This window comes from Mya arenaria, chromosome 13 (genome assembly GCF_026914265.1).
Source record: "Mya arenaria isolate MELC-2E11 chromosome 13, ASM2691426v1".
Taxonomy (NCBI): Eukaryota; Metazoa; Mollusca; class Bivalvia; order Myida; family Myidae; genus Mya; species Mya arenaria.
The window spans coordinates 28,288,953-28,316,547 of NC_069134.1; the positions used below are offsets into that span (position 1 = coordinate 28,288,953).

A 27,595-nucleotide genomic window follows, 5' to 3' on the forward strand; every position below is an offset into this window, starting at 1 on the left:
GTATGAAGTATTTGACGTATGATAAAGCGTCTGTCGCAAGGGATGCGAGGTAGAGTCTCAGTCGGGGCGTTCCTAAATACTGGATAAGTTCATAAGATGGTTATGGTCGTGTCGTTTTATCACATTTAGATGTTGATAATAATTATAACAATATTTACAAAATGTGCATAATCTTCCGATATAAAAAGATAAGACAAAAGGTGGGCAAAAGGTTATGGAAAGGTCCCATCGAAATCGAAACTCGGATCGCTGGATCCACAGTCCTGAGTGCCTACAACAGTACCACTTTGTTAAAAAATGGAAGTATTTTGCTTTTCGGCTTGTTCTAACCACAGGGATATGTTGCGTTGTTTTGCCACACCCTTGTAGCCCACCAAACCCCATTACAAAATATGATAAAAGGACAAATGTGTACCTCGAATTTATAAAATGAGTAAGTGTTTGAGCTCTGGTTCGTACATGCTTGCTTTTTAGAAGAGATTTTCTTTTGTTGACTATTACATGACTTTTGTTGAAATTAAAACTCGAATTTGCATAACAGACACTTGAGTCACCGGATCCAAAGTCCTGCGTTTGAGCCATTACACAACATACGGGTCCTGTGCAAAAATAATGCATGCATCGAATTTATACTTTAATTGGATTGGAAACCACTACTACAAAGCATATATTGGTTCTTTAAACGGCAACATTTCGATTATAGCATGTCGAATCGTTTTTTTCAGCCTTTAATTCGATTTGAGGGCAATGCATAATTTGTTGTTATTAAAACTTATTTTGGTGTATATTTACAGCAGTATTTATTTCTTGTTTGTTCACTATACTTTGATCAAGTTATTGCCTTTTAAGTTTACAAACCGTGTAAGTTCTAATATATTTTTTGTTCCTACTATTCCTTATGACCTCCGCTCCGGATATCACTGTATTTTCCAACAGTATTTAAAGTAGACTAAATAATGGACACTCAAAACAGAATATGCTAGAAATAGTGCATGAAACGCTGCATTCCTCCTAACGTGTATATCTGCAAACTTATCAGCATGTCACATCTGCTGGTGTAAAAAGTTATGAATAGGTCCCGCCGAGATTTGAACTCGGATCGCAGGATTCAGAGTCCTGAGTGCTAACCATTACACCACGCGACCTCGACAACTATGTGCGTATAAAAAAAGATATTTCAAACAGGACATTATATTTGTGTGTTGGTTGATGATTGTAAATAGGTTTTCAATTTTTTATTGCTCACAAGTTGGCAACAGTGAGTAATAAGCAATCAGCATCGGTGGTTCAGTGGTAGAATGCTCGCCTGCCACGCGGGCGGCCCGGGTTCGATTCCCGGCCGATGCACATTTTTATTCCTATTTGAAACTTAAACTTATAATTTATCGTGATATTCCTTCACTGTGTACTTGACCTTTGTCGGAATGAGATCTGGAAAGTGCATTTTTAACACTTATTCTGAATATTTACTCATATCACAAACTTGCGATTGAGAATAATGGTTGCACTAGGACCCTTGTGTCACCGGATCCAACGTCCTGCGTTTAAGCCATTACACCACGTACGGGTCCTTTGCGAAAATAATGCATAAGGAGAGTTTACAATTACAATTATTAAAATATTAACAAAATGTACATAATCTTATTACAGCACTGGACCTAAATAAACTTATTATCTTTCGGTATAATCGATGTTGGTTATTGTTATTCTTTTTCTGATTTAATCATTACTTTTATAAATTTGCACGGGTTTTCTTTTAGATTGTTTGGACATGACTTTCAACGAATGGAGATCAGAATTTTTTTCTTTAACACTTAATTTTGACACTGATATGCCATAGTTGCGATTGGGATAAAAAAAGGAATGCACGAGGTCCCGCCGAGATTTGAACTCGGATCGCAGGATTCAAAGTCCTGAGTGCTAACCATTACACCACGGGACCTGTATTATGTAATATATTACCTATGATAATAATCGATGTATACCGGTATCCATGAAAATTCTAATGCATACAGTTAGTTTACCCATTGCATTAATTAAGGACTTTCTGATGATCTTGGTACCACCATATTCGTCTTCGGTATCAAAATAAGACCTCTAATATTGGCCAAACCAAAAAGAAAGATAGCAGTAATCATGTATGAAGTATTTGACGTATGATAAAGCGTCTGTCGCAAGTGATGCGAGGTAGAGTCTCAGTCGGGGCGTTCCTAAATACTGGATAAGTTCATAAGATGGTTATGGTCGTGTCGTTTTATCACATTTAGATGTTGATAATAATTATAACAATATTTACAAAATGTGCATAATCTTCCGATATAAAAAGATAAGACAAAAGGTGGGCAAAAGGTTATGGAAAGGTCCCATCGAAATCGAAACTCGGATCGCTGGATCCACAGTCCTGAGTGCCTACAACAGTACCACTTTGTTAAAAAATGGAAGTATTTTGCTTTTCGGCTTGTTCTAACCATAGGGATATGTTGCGTTGTTTTGCCACACCCTTGTAGCCCACCAAACCCCATCATAAAATATGATAAAAGGACAAATGTGTACCTCGAATTTATAAAATGAGTAAGTGTTTGAGCTCTGGTTCGTACATGCTTGCTTTTTAGAAGAGATTTTCTTTTGTTGACTTTTACATGGCCTTTGTTGAAATTAAAACTCGAATTTGCATAACAAACACTTATTCCTAAACCGATATGGCATAGTTTTGATTGAGAAAAAGGTATATAAGTCTAGGTCCCGCCGAGATTTGAACTCGGATCGCAGGGTTCAAAGTCCTGAGTGCCCAATACACCACGGGACAAACATTTTTCGTAATATATATCAAGTTATTTAGCTATCGATAACACCATACTCGCCAACAGCAATTACAAATAGACTTTGCTAATTGGATAAACCACAATAAAAAATAGCCGTTATCATATAAGAAATTAATTTTTTATGTATGTTTAATGAATGATATAGTATTGAGCAGTTCGACTTGTCCTGTTCAGAGGGATATGATTTTTGTTGTTGCCACGCCTACCCCTCCAATTATCAAATATTATAAAAGGAAAAATGTGGACTAGAATTTTTAACTACTTTTGGGGATTGTAACTAGTACTGAATCACAAATATTTCATTTATTGTAATTTATAATGGGTGACAGTGTCGTGGCGATATGGGTGTGGTTTAGCCGCGCATACCTTTATACCAAACGCCGCCTGGGCACATGTTATATGGTTAGAAATGGCAGGTGCACAAGAGTCCATGTCTTACAACATAAGATGGCAATATATAAGCAAAAAGCTACAGAAACATGCTGACTTTATTTTATAAGCAGGGGGAAACTGCTTTGAAGAAATATCTGACGCAAGATTCTGCACTCCAATTTTCACTTAATCAAGGGCCAAAATTCTGTTTTTAATGTACTATAAATAAACTATAACAAAACCTTTTTAGCATAGGAAAACTGTTTTGGAGAAATACTTGACACAAGATTCTGCAAGCCATTGTCACATAATAAAGAGCGATAACTACTGGTCACTTGCCAATTACTTAGTAATTAAGTTAATCAAAAGTTATCTCTAAGTAACGTTGCATATTGATAATACTTTTCGAATAATATATAGCAAAGGCTTTTGCACGATATTGTTCACTAAGTAATGGCTGTAAGCGTGCAAGCTTGGCTGATTAAAAAACTGACGAGCCGTAGGCTAGAACTTTGGTCTTAAAACATAAAATGGCAAGTCAAGCACAGGTGCACAACATGCTGAGCAGTCCCCCCACCATGTTTATGACTCTATGTGAACACCATATTTCACGTAATCAAAGGAGGTAACTCTTCTGTAATTGCTATAAATATAATGCAAAACTGGCCACATGTCAAACTGTTTATCACTATACTACGAATAATATAGTTTGACACAAGATTCTGCAGTCCAATTGTAACTCAATCAACGGCCATAACTCAGATTGTACTGTACTTAATACACTATGCCAATCCATTTATATAAGAACTGGAACTAGATTCTGGAGAAATACACAACACAGTTATGCAGTCCATTTGTAACGTAATCAAGGACCATAACTCTGATTTTACTGTAATAAATACACGATACAACTACAGTTTTATTAGCATAGGAAAACTGTTTTTTAAATAATACTTGATACAGCATTTCGCAGTCAATTTGTTATTTACTCTGATTTAACTGCATTATTTCACTGTACCAATACAATTTTCTTAGCATAAGAAAGCTTTTTTTAAGAAATCCATGCATATTTTGCAGTCCATTTGTCACTTAATCAAGGGCTATTATTCTGCCTTTTCTGTACCAAATTTCAATCAAAAGCCAAGGTGGACAAATTTTGATGGTAAACACAGTCCATGTTCATACAACTGTTCATGATTTTGGAAATGTATGCATTTATTCATCAAGGGCAATAACTCTTAAACTGCTTAAAAATGTCACGTAGGTGCACACATGTCCATGTTGAACCAAAAACACCTACACATGTTCCTAGTTTTGTGACCGTAGGTCAAATTCTTGTTGGACACCAATTTGAGCTGTCAATTTAAGACCTTTGAATGGGCCATAACTATACTCTTACTCCATGAAATGTCAAACAAAACCTCTATTGCATAAATACATGTTCTAAACAACATTGCTATTAAGTTTCTGGAAGGTAGGTAAAACGTTATTGAAAGAGATTTCCAGACAGATGGAAGGTTTATAAATTTTGTATGGATGAGAGAAGTGGGAAATGAACAATGTTTTAAACAACATTCCAATAACATTTCTGGAAGCTATGTCAAATGGTTATTGAGATTTCCAGATCGCAGGAAGGATAATGAATTTTGTATGGATAAAAAGTGGCAAAATAACATTTAAACAACATTCCTATAACATTTCTGGAAGCTAGGTCAAATGGTTATCGAGATTTCCAGATCGAAGGAAGGATAATGAATTTTGAATGGATGAAGAGTGGGAAAATAACAATGTTCTAAGCATTTTTCTGTATACTTTTTATTTTTAACATATTGTTATAGTACGGAAACATATACATAATATACATATGTATCAAAGTCTAAATATACATGTAACAGTTAATTTCTCTGAATATATACTATTTCTATTGTGACTACAGTTTCATTAACTGGTAACATTACAAAACCAAACAAACAATTTGAACAAAATACAACCCAGTGTTAACACCCAATGCTAAGCCAGCTGATTTATCTTACAAATACCATTTATAAGCATAGGAAATAGGGAATTAGTATGGTTCTGCAAATAATTCTTTGTGTATGTCCTACAAGTACCTCTATTACCATCTCACTATTAACACGAAAAAAATGGACAAACTTTTTTATGGTAGTTATTATGGCCCAATCTTATCAACAATTGTATCTTATCATCACTTTTTCTGAACAATACTTCTTGGTTGTTATAATTTATATTTCTGATGGTCAGTTTGAACAGATTTTATTTGATTTAGACAGTTAAATGGTCTTTTTGATTGATGATGGTGACTCGATAATTATAATGTTTTTTTGTTAGTTTTTCGAACGAAAAGATTTACTTGCAAATTCAAATATTCATTCTCAGAATTGGTTTCAAAATGTATATTATTGCCATTTGTGAATACTGATTTAAAAAAGTTATGGTACGATATCATCCTTGAGAAGAGGGGCGTTATTATCTAAACTTAAACCCTTGTTTAAGTTTTTAGACTTTTAGGCCTGTCCCTGTGGTTTCCTTTGTTTTATCAATACAATGTTACTTCTTTACATCAAAGCTGCACTCTCAAAGACTGACCGATTTTACAACTTGATTTTATTTTTCTTCTCAGAATCAGCTGATTTTGGCATCAATGCCTTTAATTCAGTCATAAATGATAACTCACAATAGTACAGATCTTAATTATTTAAAAAAAACTGCTGAAAAATTCGTTTTCTTCAAGTATTTGAAACAGTTTTAGACATAAATATCAATTTTCAAATTAAGTATTAACAACTCCGATCTTATCCATTATTAGCAGTCTTATATGACTCTTCCAAGACCAAACTATAAAAAGTTTTCAATACGGTCCATCGGTGACATTGCAGCTTTAAGTTAAAGGTTAATACATTTGGTATGGAACATAACCACATTATTGATGGCAAAAACTGAAATATATGAAAGATACTTTGTTTTAATCAATAACATAAAACTGCATGTACATTGCAACAAGCTTCAAAGCTTATATCCAATCTTTATCACATGTTCAACATATTGGTACATGTAAATATAGATTGCAAAATAATTCACTTTTCTTCGAATTACTTTTATTAACTAACAAAACCGTGACATGAATAATTTATGTTATAGGTGGGATTAAAACAAAAAGCTGAACAAAAACAGTATATTGAAATAAAACAACTGTGGGTATATAATAATAAAATCTATAAAACAAAAACATGGCTATGAATTTTATTAATTTGAACATGATAATTATGTACAACTTGCGCATCATTATGTATGAATAATGAACATGGCTATTATTCAGACATACTGTTATTTTTTATAAAATCATTGACGTGACAAAGAACTGATAAGAATAAAAGTAAAGAGTGAAAATTTAGAAAAATATATATGGTGTAGCAAGCTTTTTCAGATCCATATTTCTTCCAGAACTTCTAAGTTATCTACTAACCAAGCGTTTTATTACTGCTATATTATAAGTAAAAGCTATATTCATTTTTATTCTAGCAAATTGTCAAGATATATAAAAAGTAATGTCTTCGTTAAAGCATGGTACATGTTTCCAAATGATCAATTTTGTCTTATTTTAAAAAGTTTATTTCTTTTTTGTTAAATAATTATAACAGGAATTATTGTCTAAAATAGGTTATATAACTAAAACAACAAGTGAAAAATCATAAATTATAAGAATTTCAACATCCATTTTTTTATGAATTACATTAATTAAATGATTTAACAAGAATTCTAAAATTGTACACATCAAACTAGATCAGTTTCAAGAATGTATGGTTATGCTTTAAGATACAGAATTCAAGCAAAAGCTACTAACAGCACCTGTTTAATTATTAGCAAATGTTTCTAGACAAGCTAGCATTCAAATATCAGGTGGTTAAATGATATAGAAAAATTATATCATCAATAAAAATATACAACAGTGGTAAGACGAAAAATAAGTCGGAATGTTACAGGTGGGGAATGCATTTTATGTATTATAAATGAGCAAAAATTAAAGTCAACACGTAATTTAATTTATCTATCTGGTTACAATACACACAGTAATTGTGAAATTATAATAATTTGATCAAAAATGTTGTAACTACAACATGGCTGTACTTGGGTATATATTATATTCAGTTGGAAGGACACCAAAGTGATGCATAGCTTATTTTCAAAGCGTGGATGCTTGCAATCAGCTTCATAGTTGTTATTTGTACAAAATTTGATCTTACAAGCTACTGGTAGTTCATGCTTTGGAGCCATTTCATATCACAAACGAGGAAAAGAAACATTTCATTAACATCATTTTAATATAAGGCACATTGAAGTGTAAAGAAAGGCAACATGGACATACTTGTTTAAGAGTCTGACACTCCAGTGAGCCTGACACTCTAGTTTGTCTGACACTTTAGTTGGTCTGACACTACTTTGATCTGAAACTCTGGTATGTCTGACACTCTAGAGAGTCTGACACTATAGTAAGTCTGACACCAGTGAAGCTGACACTCAAGTGGGCCTGACACTCCAGGGAACCTGACACTCTAGTGAACACAAATTTTACTGGTTTTCAGTCAGTGATGTAATAACTAATTTCTCTGCACATTAGATTGAGGCCACAATTAATAGTTTATTTGGCGTTACCCAACCTACATGTTTAGGTTTGAGTATGTTGTACTTTCACTTACTTCCCAGGTGAGTTTGTAATCAAAATGTTTAAAAAGCTTTCAGGCATTTTTATAAATTAATATGGGGATCACCAAACAAACTAATTGATAATTGTGCCTTTACAAACAGTTTATTAAAGACAGAAAAAGCTTAATTTCTGTCACCGGAAAACGTTTATACTGGAAACCCAAATATACAGATTTAAGCGCACTACCATGCTACATACACAAACTCATTCATTGAAGAAGTTAGCATAGAGCTGCGCTAAATCTATATCCCTGGCATATCTATGGCAATGTATCCCAATGTGATGACGTGTTGTGACGACTATGAGGTTTGTTCAAAGTGTGATCGCTTGTTGACTACACTCGTACTGGTGGGGCTCCGCGGTGAGGCAGGGGAGACCACTCCTCCAATTGAACGCTGGCTCCTGAAAAATATTTTGTAAGAATGTAAGGCATCAGTCATCTACATTATGAAAACCAGATTATGAGCAAACTCTGAAAGCATTTTTACTGGTGCACGGCATGTACTAACTTCAACCACCGAGTTACTACCTTTTTAGGTAAGATAAAGGAATTATTATGTTGGAAGGGTAAATGATTTAAGTCTAATGTAATTTCAAAATATCATCATGATGTAACAGTTTCCTGCATTGAATTTAAAATGGCAGTGTCTATAGCATGACATTCTTTGGAGGTCATTGGCATTTTCAAAGTAATTACCACATTTTAGACAGAAAATATTACACAAGAAATGGAAAAAAGGGGCTCATGAAAAAAACTTCAATATGAAAACAATGAAGTGACACCCACCTTAATTCCTCTTCTCTTTCTCGCATCTCCCTCAATTCTTGTTCTATCTTTGACTCCGCCTTGTGCCTTGACTCCCGGTAGCTAAACGTCACGCCCCCTGATGACGACTTACTGCGCCCGTATTTCGGGGTAGTCTGCTCGGGGGTGGCATTGTTTGGCGATTGCTTAAGGTCCGGCGTACCATTCTGGCTAGACTCCGAGACTGGTTCCTGACCTTTTTTAGTAATGCTGAAGTTTCTCTTTGAAGGCGCATTGTTATCTTGTGTAATTTCTTGATACTTAAGTAGTCCTACATGCTCCTCTGACGTTGATTTAATTTTACCTTCGTCTAAATACTTTTTCTCCAACTCTGCTTGTTGGTTGATTTCTTTTTGTAGTCGGTTGGAAGCAAACTTTTTAACGTTATCCTTACCAGTACTAGGCTTAGGGTTGTATGGCTTCTGTACAATCATAGCTTTATCATCATCATCTAGCTCATAGTCAACTTTCTTTTCGTCCTTTAGCGGAGCAAGTCCTTTAGAAATTCTGAAGTCATTTTCCCTTTCTCTGGCAAGCCTGATTTCACGTTCTATAGGCGTTTCTTGGCGCTGTTTGGCCTCTTTTGGCTTTTCTGGCACATGGTAATTAAGTCCACCTATTTTACCTCCATTTCCAAAGGGTGATCTAACATTGGAGCTAGAAGTTCTAGGTGTGGAAATTGTTTGAGGCTTTTCACTGCTATGTCCGGAAGACAAAGAATCTGATGACTGTTTGCGTTCGTGTTTGAATGGGGAAACGTCCTTTTGATAGTTAACACTAGGGCTCTCTGCTGTTGTTTTAACCACAGGTTCCTGTACTCGAGGTGACGAAACATTACTCCCGGAAGTAGGTGTACTCGGTACTCCCAGCGACGATCGTTCCCGCTGTGCTCTCAATTCATCTTCCCTTTCTCTTGCCTCACGTAATTCCCGAGCTATCAAGCTCTCGCCCTCATGGGCGGCGGTCGATATTGCATCCTCATATGAAATACGCGCGCGAATGCCTGGTCGTTCCTCCATTTGTTCCTCGGTATCGCTGACAACGTCCACAGGTGTTGGGGATGCTCTGACTGGTGGCTGGTATGCTGGGATTTCGAAAGTTTCCACTATTTCCTCCTCCTCATCATCATCATCATCATCGATGTCCTCACTGGCCTAAAATAGTATAATGTAATACTTAGAATAAAGCTTTAAACAGTTGTATTAATAAATTACCTGCACTTTTACAATTCATAGAAAAATCTTGTATTTTCTTCCTAAAGAATATCTTAGCTTTGTATGTCAAGTATGAGTTTCACATAACATCATGGGCAATATAATATCGATATCACCTTAATTTACAACCTTGTGCATGCGTAGACATAAAATAACAATTCATTCGGGACATAAATTATTTCTGTTTCATGTTAAAGCATACAACATGCAAAAACATCATTCATACAAATTAATCACATAATTACTGTTAATTATTTTACACCAATAAACACGCATTTAAAAGCCATGACCTAGGGGTAAGGACTGTCAAGTGGATTTCCTGTCTGGATGGGTATTTCATATTCAAAATGATTTAAACCCTTGCATATTGACAGGGCTGTCATTCAATAAATTTTGGGGCTGAAATTCATGTATGGCCCCATTACCCAAGCCAAGATTTTCTCCCCACAAATTAAGGTTAAAATTCCCCTGCAAATATTTTGTTTTATTATTATTATTATAAAGATTACTGGTACCCTATGTACTGTGCCTTAATACATGTATAATACATCAATTTGCATTAAAATGCGAAATTCCCCTTTTTACCAAAAATAACACTAAATTTCTCTTTCTAAGTGCCCTGGCCCTGTTCCCCAAATGTTGAAAGACAGCCTGGATTCAGTTTCCCACACATGAAAAAATGTCATGAGGCCACACAATGACTTAAAAGTGTGCTTTGCGTTTTCCTTCCCAGGATTTTTTTTTTTACCTCCAAACTGTTTTAATTCCTACTGGCATGAAATTAATGAACTATATTATTTAACAAAGGGCAAGCATTACAAAAATACACAATTCTCTCTACAAACTAGAGATTGCTTTTTCGAAAAAGCGCATGTCTCCCCCATTGTGTGGTCGTAGGTGAGAAATAATCAATGATGGATCCCAAAATCAATAGGGGCCATCAACTAGTCATGACTAACTGGCATACCAAGTATGAAGTTCCTGGGTGTAAACGTTCTTGAGTTATTGAGCAGAAACCGGTTCTTCACCTCAAGGTCAGTGACCTTGACCTTTGACCAACTGATTGCAAAATCAACTAGACATCATGACCAACCTCACTTCAAAGTTTGGTGAACCTAGATCAAAGCATTCTCCTGATATTGCACGGAAATATTTTTTTACATTAGAGGTCACAGCGACGTTGACCTTTGACCTTGTGACCCCCCAAAATATAGGAGTTTTCTAAACCTCATGATCAACCTCCCTACCAAGTTTGGTGAACCTAGGTCAAACCATTCTCAAGATATTGAGCGGAAATGTTTTTTACATTGGGGGTCGCCGCGACCTTGACCTTTGACCTAGTGACCCCAAAAACAATAGGGATCTTCTACACCTCATGACCAACCTCCCTACCAAGTTTGGTGAACCTAGGTCAAACCGTTCTCAAGATTTTGAGCAGAAATGTTTTTTATATTGGGGGTCGCCGCGACCTTGACCTTTGACCTAGTGACCCCAAAAACAATAGGGATCCTCTACACCTCACGACCAACCTCCCTACCAAGTTTGGTGAACCTAGGTCAAACCATTCTCAAGATATTGAGCGGAAATGTTTTTTACATTGGGGGTCGCCGCGACCTTGACCTTTGACCTAGTGACCCCAAAAACAATAGGGATCCTCTACACCTCACGACCAACCTCCCTACCAAGTTTGGTGAACCTAGGTCAAACCATTCTCAAGATATTGAGCGGAAATGTTTTTTACATTGGGGGTCGCCGCGACCTTGACCTTTGACCTAGTGACCCCAAAAACAATAGGGATCCTCTACACCTCACGACCAACCTCCCTACCAAGTTTGGTGAACCTAGGTCAAACCATTCTCAAGATATTGAGCGGAAATGTTTTTTACATTGGGGTCGCCGCGACCTTGACCTTTGACCTAGTGACCCCAAAAACAATAGGGATCTTCTACACCTCATGACCAACCTCCCTACCAAGTTTGGTGAACCTAGGTCAAACCATTGTCAAGATATTGAGCGGAAATGTTTTTTACATTGGGGGTCGCCGCGACCTTGACCTTTGACCTAGTGACCCCAAAAACAATAGGGATGTTCTACACCTCATGACCAACCTCCCTACCAAGTTTGGTGATCCTAGGTCATGCGGTTTTCCAGTTATCGATCGGAAACGAAGTGTGACGTACGGACGGACTGACGGACTACCGGACTGACGGACAGGGCAAAAACAATATGTCTCCCCCAGAGAGGGGGAGACATAATTTTTCTCTCTTAAAGAATACTTTTGCTTTCGAGCATAGAGAAAAAAAAACACTACAATAATACCCAACTCTCTGTACAAAGTTGTGTTCGTTCAAAAGTACTGTGCACCAGGCTTCAGTTTATTGTACACAATATCAAGTCAAAAGAAATTATTTACTCCTTTTATGCATGATGGATCTAGACATTCCTTTCGTTAACAAACTAGTACTGCACAACCAGGGGACTGTTTTACAATCGTTTTTATAATTATGCTTGTAATAAAAAACAAATTTATTGCATTGTAAAACCATGTAACTGTCAAATGCAATTTTTGGCATAAGCTAATACAACAACTTTACAATCAAAGGCCATTCAATAAAAAGAACATTTCATTTTCAAGGCCCGACTAAAATAGTTTGACTCATTGAAGATGCCATAAAGATTTCACATAATATGTTCAAACTATTACGTAAGTAAATTTATGCAAGCTCAATTGTGATTTTTTTTATAGAAACACACTAAAGTAAATATTGTGGGAAGAAACACATGCAAGATATCACTTGTGATCCTGTTAAGGAAAAAACCTCAGGCTGTTAAAATAGAAAACCTAGAAGTGATTTTGTTTATCCCATCGTTACCTTTAAAAAAAACAAGATATGACTTGTACTCCTGTTATGGAAAACCCATTGGGCTGTTCAAATAGAAATCCTAGAAGTTGTTTCATATCCCCAATCATTACCTCTTAATAAGATACCACTTGTGCCCCCCGTTATGGAAAAAACCTCAGGCTATTTCAATATAAATCATATCCCCCATCTTTACCTTGATATTAGTGCTGGCAAGACGTTCCCGTTGGATTTCCAGTTCCCGTTCTCGCTGAAGCCGAATTTCCCGCTCTATGATGCTCTCGTTAGCATTATCATCCTCATCCCCTGATGACTGGCTTGAATCCTGAAATAGGTTTTGTTATTAATTGGTTTAGTTTATACTCATTTATTTCAGCTTATAGAATCATTCTCCAGTCTTTCTCTTCAGTAGAAACCAGTACTGGTGTCCATTTTGAAAGGTCATGGGATATATTCCAAAGTTGGGCTAAAACCCACAACCTCTTGGGTGAGAGCGGTGACACCTTTACCACTAGACCACTCACCCTTACCTTACCAATAAGCATTGGTAAGGAAACATAGCTATTCACTTATTTTTTGCTTTATTTAAAAAAAAAATTTTTTCTAAGCCGTCCATTTCCCTCCGTATAAACTGGCTCAAATCCTGAAATGTGAGTTACAATTCATTATTTGCATATGTCACACTAAATCTACTTACATGAATTTACAACTTCCATTTGAACAGCCCTAAATAAGAACTTTGACAGCCCACGTATAACAAAATACACATTATCCTATTCAAGATGCCACATGTCTTTCTGTGAATAAAAGGGTGTGGCAGATTTATTCTTCCCAGAGTTCATAATATTACTTATATGTAAATCAATTTTATGTTATTTCAGAATAAGACTAAAAATTTGCAGCAAGAAAAACCTTAGTAATGAACACACATTGAGGCGACAGCTGTAATTTCTTGTCAACTCTACTCCAAACTCGATACCTCTCAGTCTTAGATATCTGACCACATCCTAGACACTAGCGTGCATCAACAACGAGATAAATCTATTCAACAATTCAGTTCACAATAATCACGCCTTATTTATATCTGAAAAATAGAGACACAGTTCATTATTTTCCAGGTAATTTCAGAATTTTATCCAGTTCAAATCCAGTTCCATTTACATTTAACAGGAAAACAGTAATTTTTCATTCATATAATTGAAATGAAAAAGTCCTCTGTGAATCAGAATTTGTCTCCATTCAGCACCAATGCTGGAAGGACAGGTTGTAATTATTTCTGCTATTAACAGTAGACAAAGTCGATATATATTGTACAGACAGGTAACAGATGCTAGTGAAGGAACATTTTCTATATGGCTTATTGATCTAAATCAATGTTTATTTAACTTTGTGCATTTCAAGCAACATTATTGTGAACTAGAGCTTTTTGGAGGTCGGGGTGGCTCAGAGGTAGAGTGTTTGCCTCCCGACCAAGAGGTCACGGGTTCGATCCCCGCCAGGGGACTTTCTTGTGACTTCTCATATGGACACTCAGTACTGGTTTGACCCAGGAAACGGACTCGAGAGAGACTCTATAAGCTCAGCTTTCGTCGCAATTGAGCTAAAATAAATTGGTATAAACCAACTAGAGCTTTGCAAGTGGATGCCAACATTAAGTATACCAACTACCAAGAGTATACTGTATCGGTATACCAGGTGTATGCCATATCGGTATATCAGGAGTATGCCATATCGGTATACCAGGAGTATGCCGTATCGGTATACCAGGAGTATGCCATATCGGTATACCAGGTGTATGCCGTATCAGTATACCAAGAGTATGCCGTATCGGTATACCAGGAGTATGCCATATCGGTATACCAGGTGTATGCCGTATCGGTATACCAGGAGTATGCCGTATCGGTATACCAGGAGTATGCCATATCGGTATACCAGGAGTATGCCGTATCAGTATACCAAGAGTATGCCGTATCAGTGTATCAGGAGTATGCCGTATCAATGTATCAGGAGTATGCCGAATCGATGAACCAGGAGTACACCTTATTGGTATACCAGGAGTATACCATATCTATATGCCAAAGGTACACCATATCAGTATACCAAGGTTACACCATAATTGGTATTGGTATACTGTATTGGTATTGCAAGAGTACACATTATTAGTATACCAAGAGGGGATAACTCGACATGTAATTATGTTAAACATTATATATTTTACAACAATTTTTATGATAATTTATACTATGTCACTCTTGTTGGCACCATGTTGCGCAAGAGCGTGATCTTGTGGTGTGGGGGAAACTGGAGTAACTGGAGAAAACCCACTTGTCCAGCTTGGTGACCACTAACCAAATTCACATGCGCCCAGGCCAAAAATCCAACCCGGGTCGCCTTGGTGACAAGCTAGTGCGTTAACCACTGCACTAACAACATGTTATTAAGGTAGATTAATGAAACTTATGGGTAGTGTCAATGTGAACATTTGTACCAAGTTTCATGATAAGCCCATGCCAAACTGATTCTATGTTAAGCGTCACTGGGCAGGTAGGTTTTCACCTCCTCAAAAAGAAATATGATTTTTCTACAGCTCAATACTAAAAAAGTGTAGGATACAGTCAAGAAATTGATCATAATAGAGGAAAACATTCAATTTGTAGTTATTTGGACAAGCAATTGTATAATGGTGTTTCCTTTATACATTTTTATATAAATATGTTGTAAAAATAAAATGGTAAAGGTTTTATGTTTTAAAATTTGAACCTGATGCTAAACATATTATCAATTCAGTATGGTCTAATATCTTTCTTAGTTTCAAAGATATTGCAAAGTTTTTTTCAGGAGTTTCGTTCTCGCGAAATGGCGACAAAAACAAGAATACCACAACTTTGATAATAACTTCATATTTTTCTTCAAAAAAGAAACAAGCTAAACACTTACCATATTAGATCAAAGGCATTGTTATTTCCAAATACGTTAATTTAGCATAAAACAAACTAACTTTAACAGGCTCTAATACTAAACTTTCATACAGTGTTATGCGTGTTAAACTTGCTGAGCTTTTGACTCGAAATTCAGTCGGCGCAGACGTATTAAATCTGAGCATTTTACATTGATCTTTATTTACTTTGGATGATAAGACTTTTTTCATTAAAAAGAAGTCTCAATCCCATTTGGTAACTGTCTTTATACAAATTTATCATTTCATTCCTGATATGATATACAGTAGGCCATAATAACTTTTCAAAGAGCCACCTACCTCCGGACGCAAGGCTTGAATATAACAAACGAAGCTTGCTTTTAATTTTTCTGCATCAGTTTAAGCTCAATTTGAATGCATCTATTTTAGCATAATTTGTATGCATCTATTTAAAATTCTTCAAAAGTTGCAACCTAAACAGGAGAAAACCATCTAAATCAGTTCTAAAAAAATGTGCTATCAGTGGTAAAAAAATATGCTTACATGGTTTTTACCATTTTTTTTGTACAATGCATGGCTTTTCCTTTACTTAAGCCTTTTTTACCATTTATATTGTACAATGCTTGGCTAATCCTTTACTTTAGCCTTTCAAATATTATTCTTATAATAAAAAGGTTAATAAAGGAAGCTATTCACCAGTTGAAAGTACACACCTATTTTTCTTACAAAAAAAAACATTATCATAGACGTCATTGTTGTTACAATGCCAAGCACATAAAATATTTACTTTAATCTCAGGTGAATACATATGATGAACTTATAATCTTCAACAGATCAAAACTATTTTGCATCATTACGCAAAAACATGTCGCCTCCTCAGCAAACATTGCACAAATTCTCCATATACGGTATTTATCACATTGGGGATGGTATGTCTGACAACGGTGAAGGCAGGCAAATATTTTATCAGCCCAACAAATGACCGTGATAATTGTACCTCCCTGAGGTTATTACTAATTTCTTGAGCACAAAAGTATACTACCAAATGTTATTAAACTGTCTTCAGGTTTATGCAAAAACTTTTTAGCATTTTTGATGGGTAAAATTTGTAGTTTGTTTGGCATTTTCCAGTCTGACTCGCAATGAGGCTGTTTTATCAACACATGTATCGTACGATAGCTTTTTGAATAAATATACATGCAACATTGCGCCAACGAGAGTGACTTAGCAGTTAATATAACTTTCTTCACGATCATTGTTAAATATAGCTTACATAAACTGGTTTCACCAAGGAAACAAACTTGAGCTTGATCAATATAAGCTTATATAATATATAGCTGTCTTCCTAATGACTCACCACCATTCTTGTGTTCGATGATCTCAGTGCCTCCTCACGTTCCTGCTGTTCCAGTAATTCACGCTGTATTTTGTTCTCCCGCTGTTGTAGTTCCGACCCCCGGTCAGCCTCAGTCATCTCGTGGTACGTCGGCTTGTTATTGTTCTGTTCTGGAACCTCATTCTCAAAAGGCTCTTTCTTTGACGAGGCCATCTGTCTTGCATGTAATTTCGCTTGCTCCTCTTTTTCCTTTCGTAACAATTCCTCTCGCTCAGTGGCAAGACGTATCTCGCGCTCAATTGCACTCTCATTCGACATGTCCGTATCAGCCATGTTTTCAGATTCGGAATCAGAGTCTGTTTTCGTTGTACGTATGACGTCTGCAGGGACTTTCCGCAGTTGTGTCGGCAGTTTCACTTCCCAGTGACGTACTGGCTGTGATTGTTTAGCTTTTGACTGACTTTGCACAGGCTTTTCGCCAGTTTTTAACTTTGTTTCCCACTGCTGCCTAATAGAAGACAAGTTGGCAATACTCTCACGGTCAACAGCGTCAGTATTTTCAGACTCCTGTATGATGTTATCGCTGTACAGGTTAACTTTCTCTGGTTTATCGTCCCAGGAGATGCTTGAGCGCTTGCTCACGTCAGATCGCCATTCCTGTATTGAAGATTCAGGGTCTGGAGTAGGGGAGTGGACTGTGGGGCTGTCTGAAAATACATAACACCAAACATGAGATGATAGTGTAGTACACGGGTATAACGAACAACGGTTTAATTACAGGTATGAATCATTTATTATCATGTATTATTTTTAAATATGTTACCTAATTACATGCAAAATGAAGATTCCAGAATGTTGTTTATTTTAATATTGTTACCTAAAATCAATAAATCGCAAATGATTTTGAATGTAAATTATTGTTTTCCAAATATAAGAATAAAGTTTCTAAAGTGGTATTGTAAATATCAACTTTGACCCCAAATATCACTTAATCCGAATCATTTTGAATATAAAACATTCTATTCCAAATTATGAAATATAAAAATGAAGTTTTCAAAATGCTATATAGTTAATGTTTAAAATATTACCTAAAATCACTTAATCCAAATCATTTTGCATATAACACATATTCTTTTCTAAATATTGGTATGTTTTCACTGTGTACATGCCAAGACTTTCATGATCAATTGACCGTATGTAGACGGCTTAATCGTATTTTAATAACTTTAACTACAATGCCATTATTAAGGCTGCACGGTTTTATTCAAAGCTAATCAAACAAAACATTGACAAATATGGGTCAGGTTTCTTTTTTCTTCCAATATCAATTGTCATGTGGAATTCAATCTGGGGGCCTTTATACTAATACTTTCCCTTTATTCTTGGATTAAACACCTTAGTATGTTTACAATGAACACAATAGAGATTCTTATACAGTGGCAGAATAGCCGATCAATGTGCTAAATAATGAAAACACAAATTATTGTTGAAAGTAAAATCAAAGTTACAATATTATTTCAATCTCAGGCCAAATATAAAAAAGAGTTTGTTAAATGTTACCCGACCTATATTTCAAGGGGTCAGCAGGTATTTTATTTTTACTTTATTTGTTCTCGCACATGCTCCAATAAGAATGGTCAGTCTTATTACATTTTTGGAGCAATGGGAGCACAGACAGAATGTAACCCTGGTAAGAGCTAACCTGGTTGTTTTAGCTTGCACCAGTGAATAACTCTGTCAAATACGGCCCCCATTCAACGTCCCTACTGGAAGATGATAAGTATTTTTAGTGGTGCGGCAGAAAGTCGAACCTGTGAACCCTGGATTGTCAGTCAAATATGTTACCACTAGACCACGGATCAGTCATGGGTTGCTTAAGGCTAAACAATGCATTAAAATAACTACCTATGGCCTTGTTGATAGCACAAATTGTTGATAAATAGAAGGGACTACCTTTAAGGCATGATTCCTTTGAATGACAGTTTCATGCCATTCAGTACATTATTACTTTAAAGTTTTAAGTGCTAAAACTAACACCAAAACAATTCCTTATCTCTACAAGTAATCTGGTCCCGAACTTGGTATTCGAGACTTCCATAACATAAAACATAACTTACTTATCTCAATCCCCCAAATATTGGCACACGTACTGAGTAAAAACAATTAAATCTTTGCTGCAGATTTTGGCAGAAGTTCTTACTATGTACACTGAGGTAATTCACAAAACCTTTTCCTGGGATGACCAAATTCCAAACACATGAAGAACTTGACGAAACTAAAGATATAGCAGTTTTGTACCAAATCAGACTTTGTTTTTCCAGTAGCTCAATTTAATTAATAAGCATTAAGGTAAAAATCAACATCATTTTGTCACACAGCAATGAATTATATATATTGTTCACAAAGAAATAAGATGAAACAACACCAAAAATGTACGCTTAGTCGTTCAACAATGATTCCGGCTTAACAAGTTAATTGACGTTCTGATATATAATGATCTTAAGTAAATGAATTGAAATTATTTCAAGAAAAAATAGTACAAAAGATGTACAAAAAAGTCATGTTTATTTATATTTCAAATTTCCAGCTGGCAACAAAAAAGTATTCAAAGAAAAACTGTTCATGCTGACTGACCTTGTTTCAAAGAAACCATAATTCATCCTCATTGACCTAGTATTCAAAGAAAAAAAAAATGTTGCTCATTGACCTAAGTATTCAAAGATGACCGATATGAAATGGCTAATTGGCTAATATCAAACATTAACCAAAACAATATTAAACAATTCAAATGACAGGTCAGACAGATATATTATGTATATGAATTGTCCAATGTAATATTGATGACCATTAAGAATTCATAAAATGGTGATCAATATTCATTACCTCATGTTTCGTTAACTACATCGAACCGAAAAAAATAATTAACCTTAAAAGGTGAGCAAGTATAAAAAAAATTAATAAAATTCTTATAATTATCCCCATAAGAAGAATTCTGGCCCCAATTTCTCGAAACGTCTTAAGTCCCTTATAACAGGATTAAGCTAAACTCACTATTTTTGTCTTTCAATAATTTGCATGATATTTACCTCTTTAGGAGTTTTTATGCTTTAGAAAGGAAAAAATCATTATGATAGTCACAAATAACCATTTTTCATTTATCAAAATACAATTAAGAATGTACATTGCCTTATTGAAATAAGCTACTTAAGCCTGTAAAGCTTAAGAAGTTTCGAGAAATTGGGGCCTGATGTAATATCTTAATCTTAAGTCATTTATTAACCTTAACAACTGATGTACCGTCAGTACAATCTGTGTCTGTGGACTTCAAATGTATACTATTACTTCAAATATATTCTTTCTTCTAAATGATCAAAAAGTCCAACAAGGTTTTCAAATTTAAACTGCAAAAAGCACTGTCGATATTGGCTAATGTCCCAATGCCATATTAAGTACCTAAGTTTTTTCATTGATTAAAAATTCACAATCAATCATAGTAAAATAAAATTTATATCACGTGAAGAAGTTCAGTGTAAAAAACTGTAGTTTATTGTTGATGAAGTTTAAAAAAGCACAAATAAAAGTAGTTAATATACTTAACTTACATCAAATTTCATCAAAAATCCCCAATTCTGTGAAAAACAAATTGAAAATTCCCAACTCTAAGTGTATGGGTTATTTACCGAAAAAACCCAAACCTAACTTATTACTTTCTCAACTTTCAGACGCAAAACCCTATCTCGGATGTTGAATATAACAAACCTGTCTGAGAATTTGCTGGCCGTAGAATGAGAACAGCGCTGGAGGAATACACCTTCGGCTCGACAAAATCCATCTTCACCAAGTTACATAACAATCAGGAAAGTGAGATCAGGACAAAAAACAAACACACACGTACAGCCTTTTGTCCTTATTTTAAGGGATGCGTACTTCGCCACTGACTTGCACTAAAACTGTCCCACGGATGACGCAGACATTTTGTGCACAATTTACCCCAAAAACATTATCAGCAGTCTGGTTGAATATGAACATTATCCGGATCCCAATATGCTTCAGTCATTTATCGTCCTAGCTACTGAAGAATTTAACAACATTTTATACTTAAAACGACGAATATTGCAACAACCCCACCTGCATTTTAAAAACTGCAATCTTCATGCACAAGATTAGAAAACATGAACCGCAAATGGCTAAAATCAAAATTCCACAGTTCTATCACAGAATCATTTATCTTTACCACCTACTCAAATATGACAGAAAATATTTCATTAAAGTAATACAACTTAGGACAAAACCTTTCAAAAAGTTGTCAATATAAGAGAGATGGTAAGAGATGGTATAATGTCTTCTGCTCCTGGAATCTGTCAAACAAAAGGTTCAGAATTTTGCTCCTAAGGATGTGCTACAATGTTCAGGTTCCCGCACTCATCCGTTCGATCTGGTTTCATGACTCTACACAGTCAGTCAGTCACTGAGAACGGGCACTATCTTATGTAAGATGATAATGTAACCCATTGTGTCTGATTCCAGCTGATACCAATTACGTAAGTATTATTTTCCAATGGCGTTTAAACCAGACTGACACAATGAAATTATCCAGTTTACAGAAAGTTTGTTAAACAAATAAACAAACAAACATTATTTTGGAAACAAAACAATAAAACAGCATATCATTGAAGTTTTATCTATAAACAAAGAGACATTGACGGTTACAGCGAACCAATATTATGTAACTAACCACTCACACCCTAATTAAAGTCAACCAAGCAGACAGAACATAAATAACGACACTGATGCAAATGATGCAGACATTTAGGACACTGTTAGGACACTGTTAATAAATTCGTGCACACTTTAAGGTAGTCCAAAAATATTACAGGATGCATATAAATCCAGATGCAATCATATCCAAATATCAATAATAACCAAATATTGAATGTTATTTAATCATCACTTTGATTATAAGATATGTGCTAAATGTATTAAAAAAAAAAAAGCAGCTATTAAACTCATAAATCACAGGCTTGTCTTACGATAACGAGACTTGATCATTGTGCCCCCTGTGACAAAATGGTGACTTTAATCCATGTTTCTACTCAGCACGACCGTGTTACAGTTGATGCTGACACAACAACACATCCGGTTACATGCAATAAAATTCAAACTTACGAAACATGTCCGCTGACAATAAGTCTAATCCCTCACTACCTTGATATTAACATTGATTTCACCTGTAAAATTTCGAACATTCCAGCAACGCATATATTACATTACAAAAATATGCGACAAACATAATTTTTTTAATATGAAATTTATGATTCTTCGTTAATTACTCATGCACAAATGCATCTTTACCTTGCAGCTATCATAAATTGTTCCATGAAGTGTAACAAATCGCATGATTTCCTATGAAGCTCTATGTCCTTAAAAGGTGCATTTCTGATATGACAAAACAATCATATATGAAACACAATAAAATCCAAAAATACATTGCGATACATTCACTCTTGTTTATTGCACTCTCTCTTGCAGTTTACCATTAAAGATGCACACTAAATAAATAAATATGTGAAATGCTCAGGTAGAAAGCTTTAAGATGGAGTTGAGATAATAACTGCATGTTTAATTAAGTTTGCTAGCAACCCATGTTGACGAAAACAAAGTGTTGTAACGAGCAAGTACAGTTAAGAAGCGAGCTCTTTGTAGCAACTCCCTAATCATGAAGAGAACTGCTGAATTTTAACAACGTTGAATTACATGTACTAAGCTTACAACTAGCTCAGCTCAACTATCTCACCCAAGATGAAACTGCTGCACTACTAGCTCAGCTAAACGACCTCACCCAGGATGAAACTGCTGCACAACTAGCTCAGCTCAAATACCTCACCCAGGATGAAACCGCTGCACTACTAGCTCAGCTCAAATACCTCACCCTGGATATACATGTAACTGCTGCACAACTAGCTCAGCTCAAATACCTCACCCTGGATATACATGTAACTGCTGCACAACTAGCTCAGCTCAAATACCTCACCCTGGATATACATGTAACTGCTGCACAACTAGCTCAGCTCAAATACCTCACCCTGGATATACATGTAACTGCTGCACAACTAGCTCAGCTAAACGACCTCACCCAGGATGAAACCGCTGCACTACTAGCTCAGCTCAAATACCTCACCCTGGATATAACTGCTGCACAACTAGCTCAGCTCAACTACCTCACCAAGGATGAAACTGCTGCACTACTAGCTCAGCTCAAATACCTCACCCTGGATATAACTGCTGCACAACTAGCTCAGCTCAACTACCTAACCAAGGTTGAAACCGCTGCACTACTAGCTCAGCTCAAATACCTCACCCTGGATATAACTGCTGCACAACTAGCTCAGCTCAACTACCTCACCAAGGATGAAACTGCTGCACTACTAGCTCAGCTAAACGACCTCACCCAGGATGAAACCGCTGCACTACTAGCTCAGCTCAAATACCTCACCCTGGATATAACTGCTGCACAACTAGCTCAGCTCAACTACCTAACCAAGGTTGAAACCGCTGCACTACTAGCTCAGCTCAAATACCTCACCCTGGATATAACTGCTGCACAACTAGCTCAGCTCAACTACCTCACCAAGGATGAAACTGCTGCACTACTAGCTCAGCTCAACTACCTCACCAAGGATGAAACTGCTGCACAACTAGCTCAGCTCAACTACCTCACCAAGGATGAAACTGCTGCACATCTAGCTCAGCTAAACGACCTCACCCAGGATGAAACTGCTGCACTACTAGCTCAGCTCAAATACCTCACCCTGGATATAACTGCTGCACAACTAGCTCAGCTCAACTACCTCACCAAGGATGAAACTGCTGCACTACTAGCTCAGCTCAACTACCTCACCAAGGATGAAACTGCTGCACAACTAGCTCAGCTCAACTACCTCACCAAGGATGAAACTGCTGCACATCTAGCTCAGCTAAACGACCTCACCCAGGATGAAACCGCTGCGCTACTAGCTCAGCTCAAATACCTCACCCAGGATAAAACCACTGCACAACTAGCTCAGCTCAAATACCTCACCCAGGATGAAACCGCTGCACTACTAGCTCAGCTCAAATACCTCCCCAAAGATGAACATGCTGCACAACTTGTTTTGCTCAACACTATCTTCTTAAAAGAGGCAACCACTGCACAACTAGCTAAGTTGAACTAGCTCAAAAGAGGTAATCACTGCTGAACAAGCTCAAGTAAACTAGCTCAAAAAAGAGGCAACCACTGCTGAATAAGATAAAACAAAACAGAAGTCTTATTGATCAGTAGTCCAAGAAGCAACACTACATAGCTTAACAGACATTTCTAAATTTAGCTCAAAGAAGCAGCTTTACATAACATACCATATGTTGTCTGGTTAGAGCAGAGGTTAGCGCACTCGCTTTAACCAATGGTTCGATTCCTGCATTGGTCGGATGTGAGTTTGGTTCGAGGTCACCAAGCCATACAAGAGTTCTCTCCGGGTACTCCAGTCCCCCCCCCCCCCCCACAACACAAGACCACACTCCCGCGCCACATCATGCCAATGAGAGTCACTAAGTATAACTTAATATAATTTTCATCACAATTGTAAACTGAAAAATATTTAAACTAACATACCAAGAGAAGCAATACAGCTGCCGACAATGTCAACTAGGAAAATGTCAACCAGCTCGAAGCTGATACACCAGTGAAATAAACTCAAGTATGGTAGGATACAATGATTCCATTTTCAAATTAATAAAAGATTATCTTTGGACTTGCTACTAGCCTTCAGCCTGACCTCAGTTGTCACCTCACAGATGTTCATACTAATTAAAACTACCTTCCTGTCCAACCCAGGTATGTTCCTACCCCCAACCAGTACGGGACTACCTGAGGCCAGATTAGGACTCTTGACTTTCTTGAACAAACACTCTCAGTCTCACTTTCCTATTTTCTTGTGTTTTATGACCTTAATTTGCAGCATGGGAGGTATTATGTTACCTGTAAAATCTGTTTTACAACTCAACAATAAACATGCATGAAATATTAGGTTAAATACTCAGTATAGTTATGCCCTAAATTTGCCCTATATCTGATAAATTCTACTTCCATATAATAAATAAGCATAATCATTTAAAAGGAGCAACTTTAACAGCAACTAGTACATTCTGATATCTCACAATTATTGCACACATTGTTTTCCCCATGTGACAACAGTTTGTTTGAAAAATACTTCCTTCTTATTAGACAAAATATAATTTTGAAACTAATATTGATCATGAACACTAAGAGAAAATTCTTAGTTGCAAGTACTCCTGATTGTATTGCATATTCATATACATGTAGTTATATTAAAATAATAATAATAGGCAAACCTGACTGACAGAGCGAGAGTACACCACTAGTCTCCATACCATCCAGCTTATAAACATCTTTCTATTCAGATCTTTATTTTCAATGCAAACAATTGTCACAGGGAATTGATCCGGGTAACAATATATAGTCTCAAATCAATATAAGCCAAAGGAACTGAGGATGAATAAATAAAAACAAACAATACTCAAGTTGTGACTTGCAACAGATGGAAATAATTTCTTGTCAATAAATGTAATTCATTAATTCCTATCCATCACAATGAACTTACAAAAATCATCTCAGGTATCAGTCAGGCTCCTTTTGCCATAACCCCTTTTAGGAACAATGTTAAACTGCTTTCACCCCTCTTAGGCACATGTGTTTATAAACTGCTTTTACCTTTACCCTTTTTAGGTTCAATGCATGCATTCAACTGTATTTACCATTACCCCTTTTAGGTTCAATGCATTCAACTGCTTTTACTATAACACCTCTTTGGCACATGTATTAATTAACTGCTTTTACCATGTACTACCCATTTTAGGCTCCATGCATTCAACTGCTTTTACAATTACCTCTCTTTGGCACATGTGTTTATAAACTGCCTTTTCCTTTACCCCTTTTAGGTTCAATGCATTCAACTGCTTTTACTATAACACCTCTTTGGCATGCGTTAATTAACTGCTTTTACCATGTACTACCCATTTTAGGCTCCATGCATTCAACTGCTTTTACAATTACCTCTCTTTGGCACATGTGTTTATAAACTGCCTTTTCCTGTACCCCTTTTAGGTTCAATGCATTCAACTGCTTTTACTATAACACCTCTTTGGCACATGCGTTAATTAACTGCTTTTACCATGTACTACCCATTTTAGGTTCCATGCATTCAACTGCTTTTACAATTACCCCTCTTTGGCACATGTGTCTATAAATTGCTTTTACCATTACCCCTTTTTAGGTTGAAATTAAAAGCATTCAACTGCTTTTTACAATTACCCCTTTAAGGTTTGATTAATGCATTAACTCCTTTTACCATTACCCCTTTAAGGTACTACATGTATGTATAAACTGCTTTAACTAATTGTAACCCTTCTTTTTCACAGGTGTTATAAACACTTTTTGTGCATATAATTATAAATGTATAATATGTTTACATCTAGAAAAAATTTAAATCGCTATCTCTGACTGGTACTGCCACCTCTTGTCTTGCAGTAAGAAAAATACAAATCATGATGGTCCTAAGTAATATGAGTACACTCCAAAAATACATGAAAACAAAATGTGTTAGTGTTTTATGGCCCAATCCTACATCTTCACAAAACAAACAGATCCAACACAAATTAAGTTTTAAAGTTGGGTCCCAACCAAGGAATGCATTCATGGGTTTTGTGCCAACTTCCATTATAGTACACCCAGTTGAATGCCCACGTAAATATCTCCCAATCCATAAATTGCAACACTTTATGACAAACTTAAGTGCACCATAATTATTTTTTTACTTAATGGATTCAAAAATACCCATGCAAACTGAGATCATTTTTATTAGCTCTGAGGCAACATTTCAAATTTGACATGGTATAGAGTTCTGTACAATTTACTTTTCTATTCAATGACACAAAAGATCCGATTCATACCTTAAATTGATTGATCAAAATGACAGAATTAATCAATGTTATTATACATTTGAAGTCTCAGCATATACATTGAAAAATTTCTACCAACTCCATTCCAGGTACATCAATTCCAAATCAGTTCATTGATATTTTCTATGATTGCTCTTTTACTTAATTATGATGAAACTTTGTTGTGCGTTCGTTTGGTTAACCAATACCATTGATAAAACATAACATTCATTACAATAGCTCATGAATTAAGTCAAGGCAATGATTAGCTTACATGTATGTGCTAAAACATTTCAAGATAGAAGTATAGTTGGAGCAGAAGTAAAAGGGTAGCGGTTTTAGTGTTCTTTCCATTCCGACATCACTTTTTGCCTGCATTATGGCTGAATTCGAGTGCAACCCCAGTGTGTTGTTGCAGTGTGGTAAATGCACTCAGTTCACACATTGAAAGCCAACCCAGGTGTGATTCTCAGGCGGTTGGTGTTGGACACCAAACTGGACTAGTGCGCATATTTCCAGAACTCATGTTTCTTCCACAATCTTAATACTATG

The 27,595-nt window shown here is 36.0% G+C and overlaps 1 protein-coding gene and 3 non-coding genes across 5 annotated transcripts in view; 1 reads left to right on the forward strand and 3 right to left on the reverse strand.

Annotated features, from left to right (window-relative positions):
• Positions 1-1,073: 1,073 nt before the first annotated feature.
• On the reverse strand, positions 1,074-1,145 carry Trnaq-cug (transfer RNA glutamine (anticodon CUG)). The gene has a single exon. It is a non-coding gene; the product is annotated as a tRNA-Gln (tRNA).
• Positions 1,146-1,276: 131 nt separating this feature from the next.
• Trnag-gcc (transfer RNA glycine (anticodon GCC)) lies at positions 1,277-1,347 on the forward strand. The gene has a single exon. It is a non-coding gene; the product is annotated as a tRNA-Gly (tRNA).
• A 523-nt stretch (positions 1,348-1,870) lies between these two features.
• Positions 1,871-1,942, reverse strand: Trnaq-uug (transfer RNA glutamine (anticodon UUG)). The gene has a single exon. It is a non-coding gene; the product is annotated as a tRNA-Gln (tRNA).
• Positions 1,943-4,993: 3,051 nt separating this feature from the next.
• Positions 4,994-27,595, reverse strand: part of LOC128215553 (uncharacterized) — an 84,872-nt gene continuing 62,270 nt past the window's right edge. For both annotated transcript variants that reach the window (XM_052922238.1, XM_052922239.1), the window contains exons 16-19: positions 17,072-17,757; positions 12,994-13,122; positions 8,705-9,876; positions 4,994-8,319 (exon numbers count right to left, since the gene is read on the reverse strand). In XM_052922238.1, the coding sequence (XP_052778198.1) occupies positions 8,217-8,319; positions 8,705-9,876; positions 12,994-13,122; positions 17,072-17,757 (2,090 nt within the window). In that variant the 3' untranslated portion in view covers positions 4,994-8,216. The remainder of the gene's footprint in view (positions 8,320-8,704; positions 9,877-12,993; positions 13,123-17,071; positions 17,758-27,595) is intronic.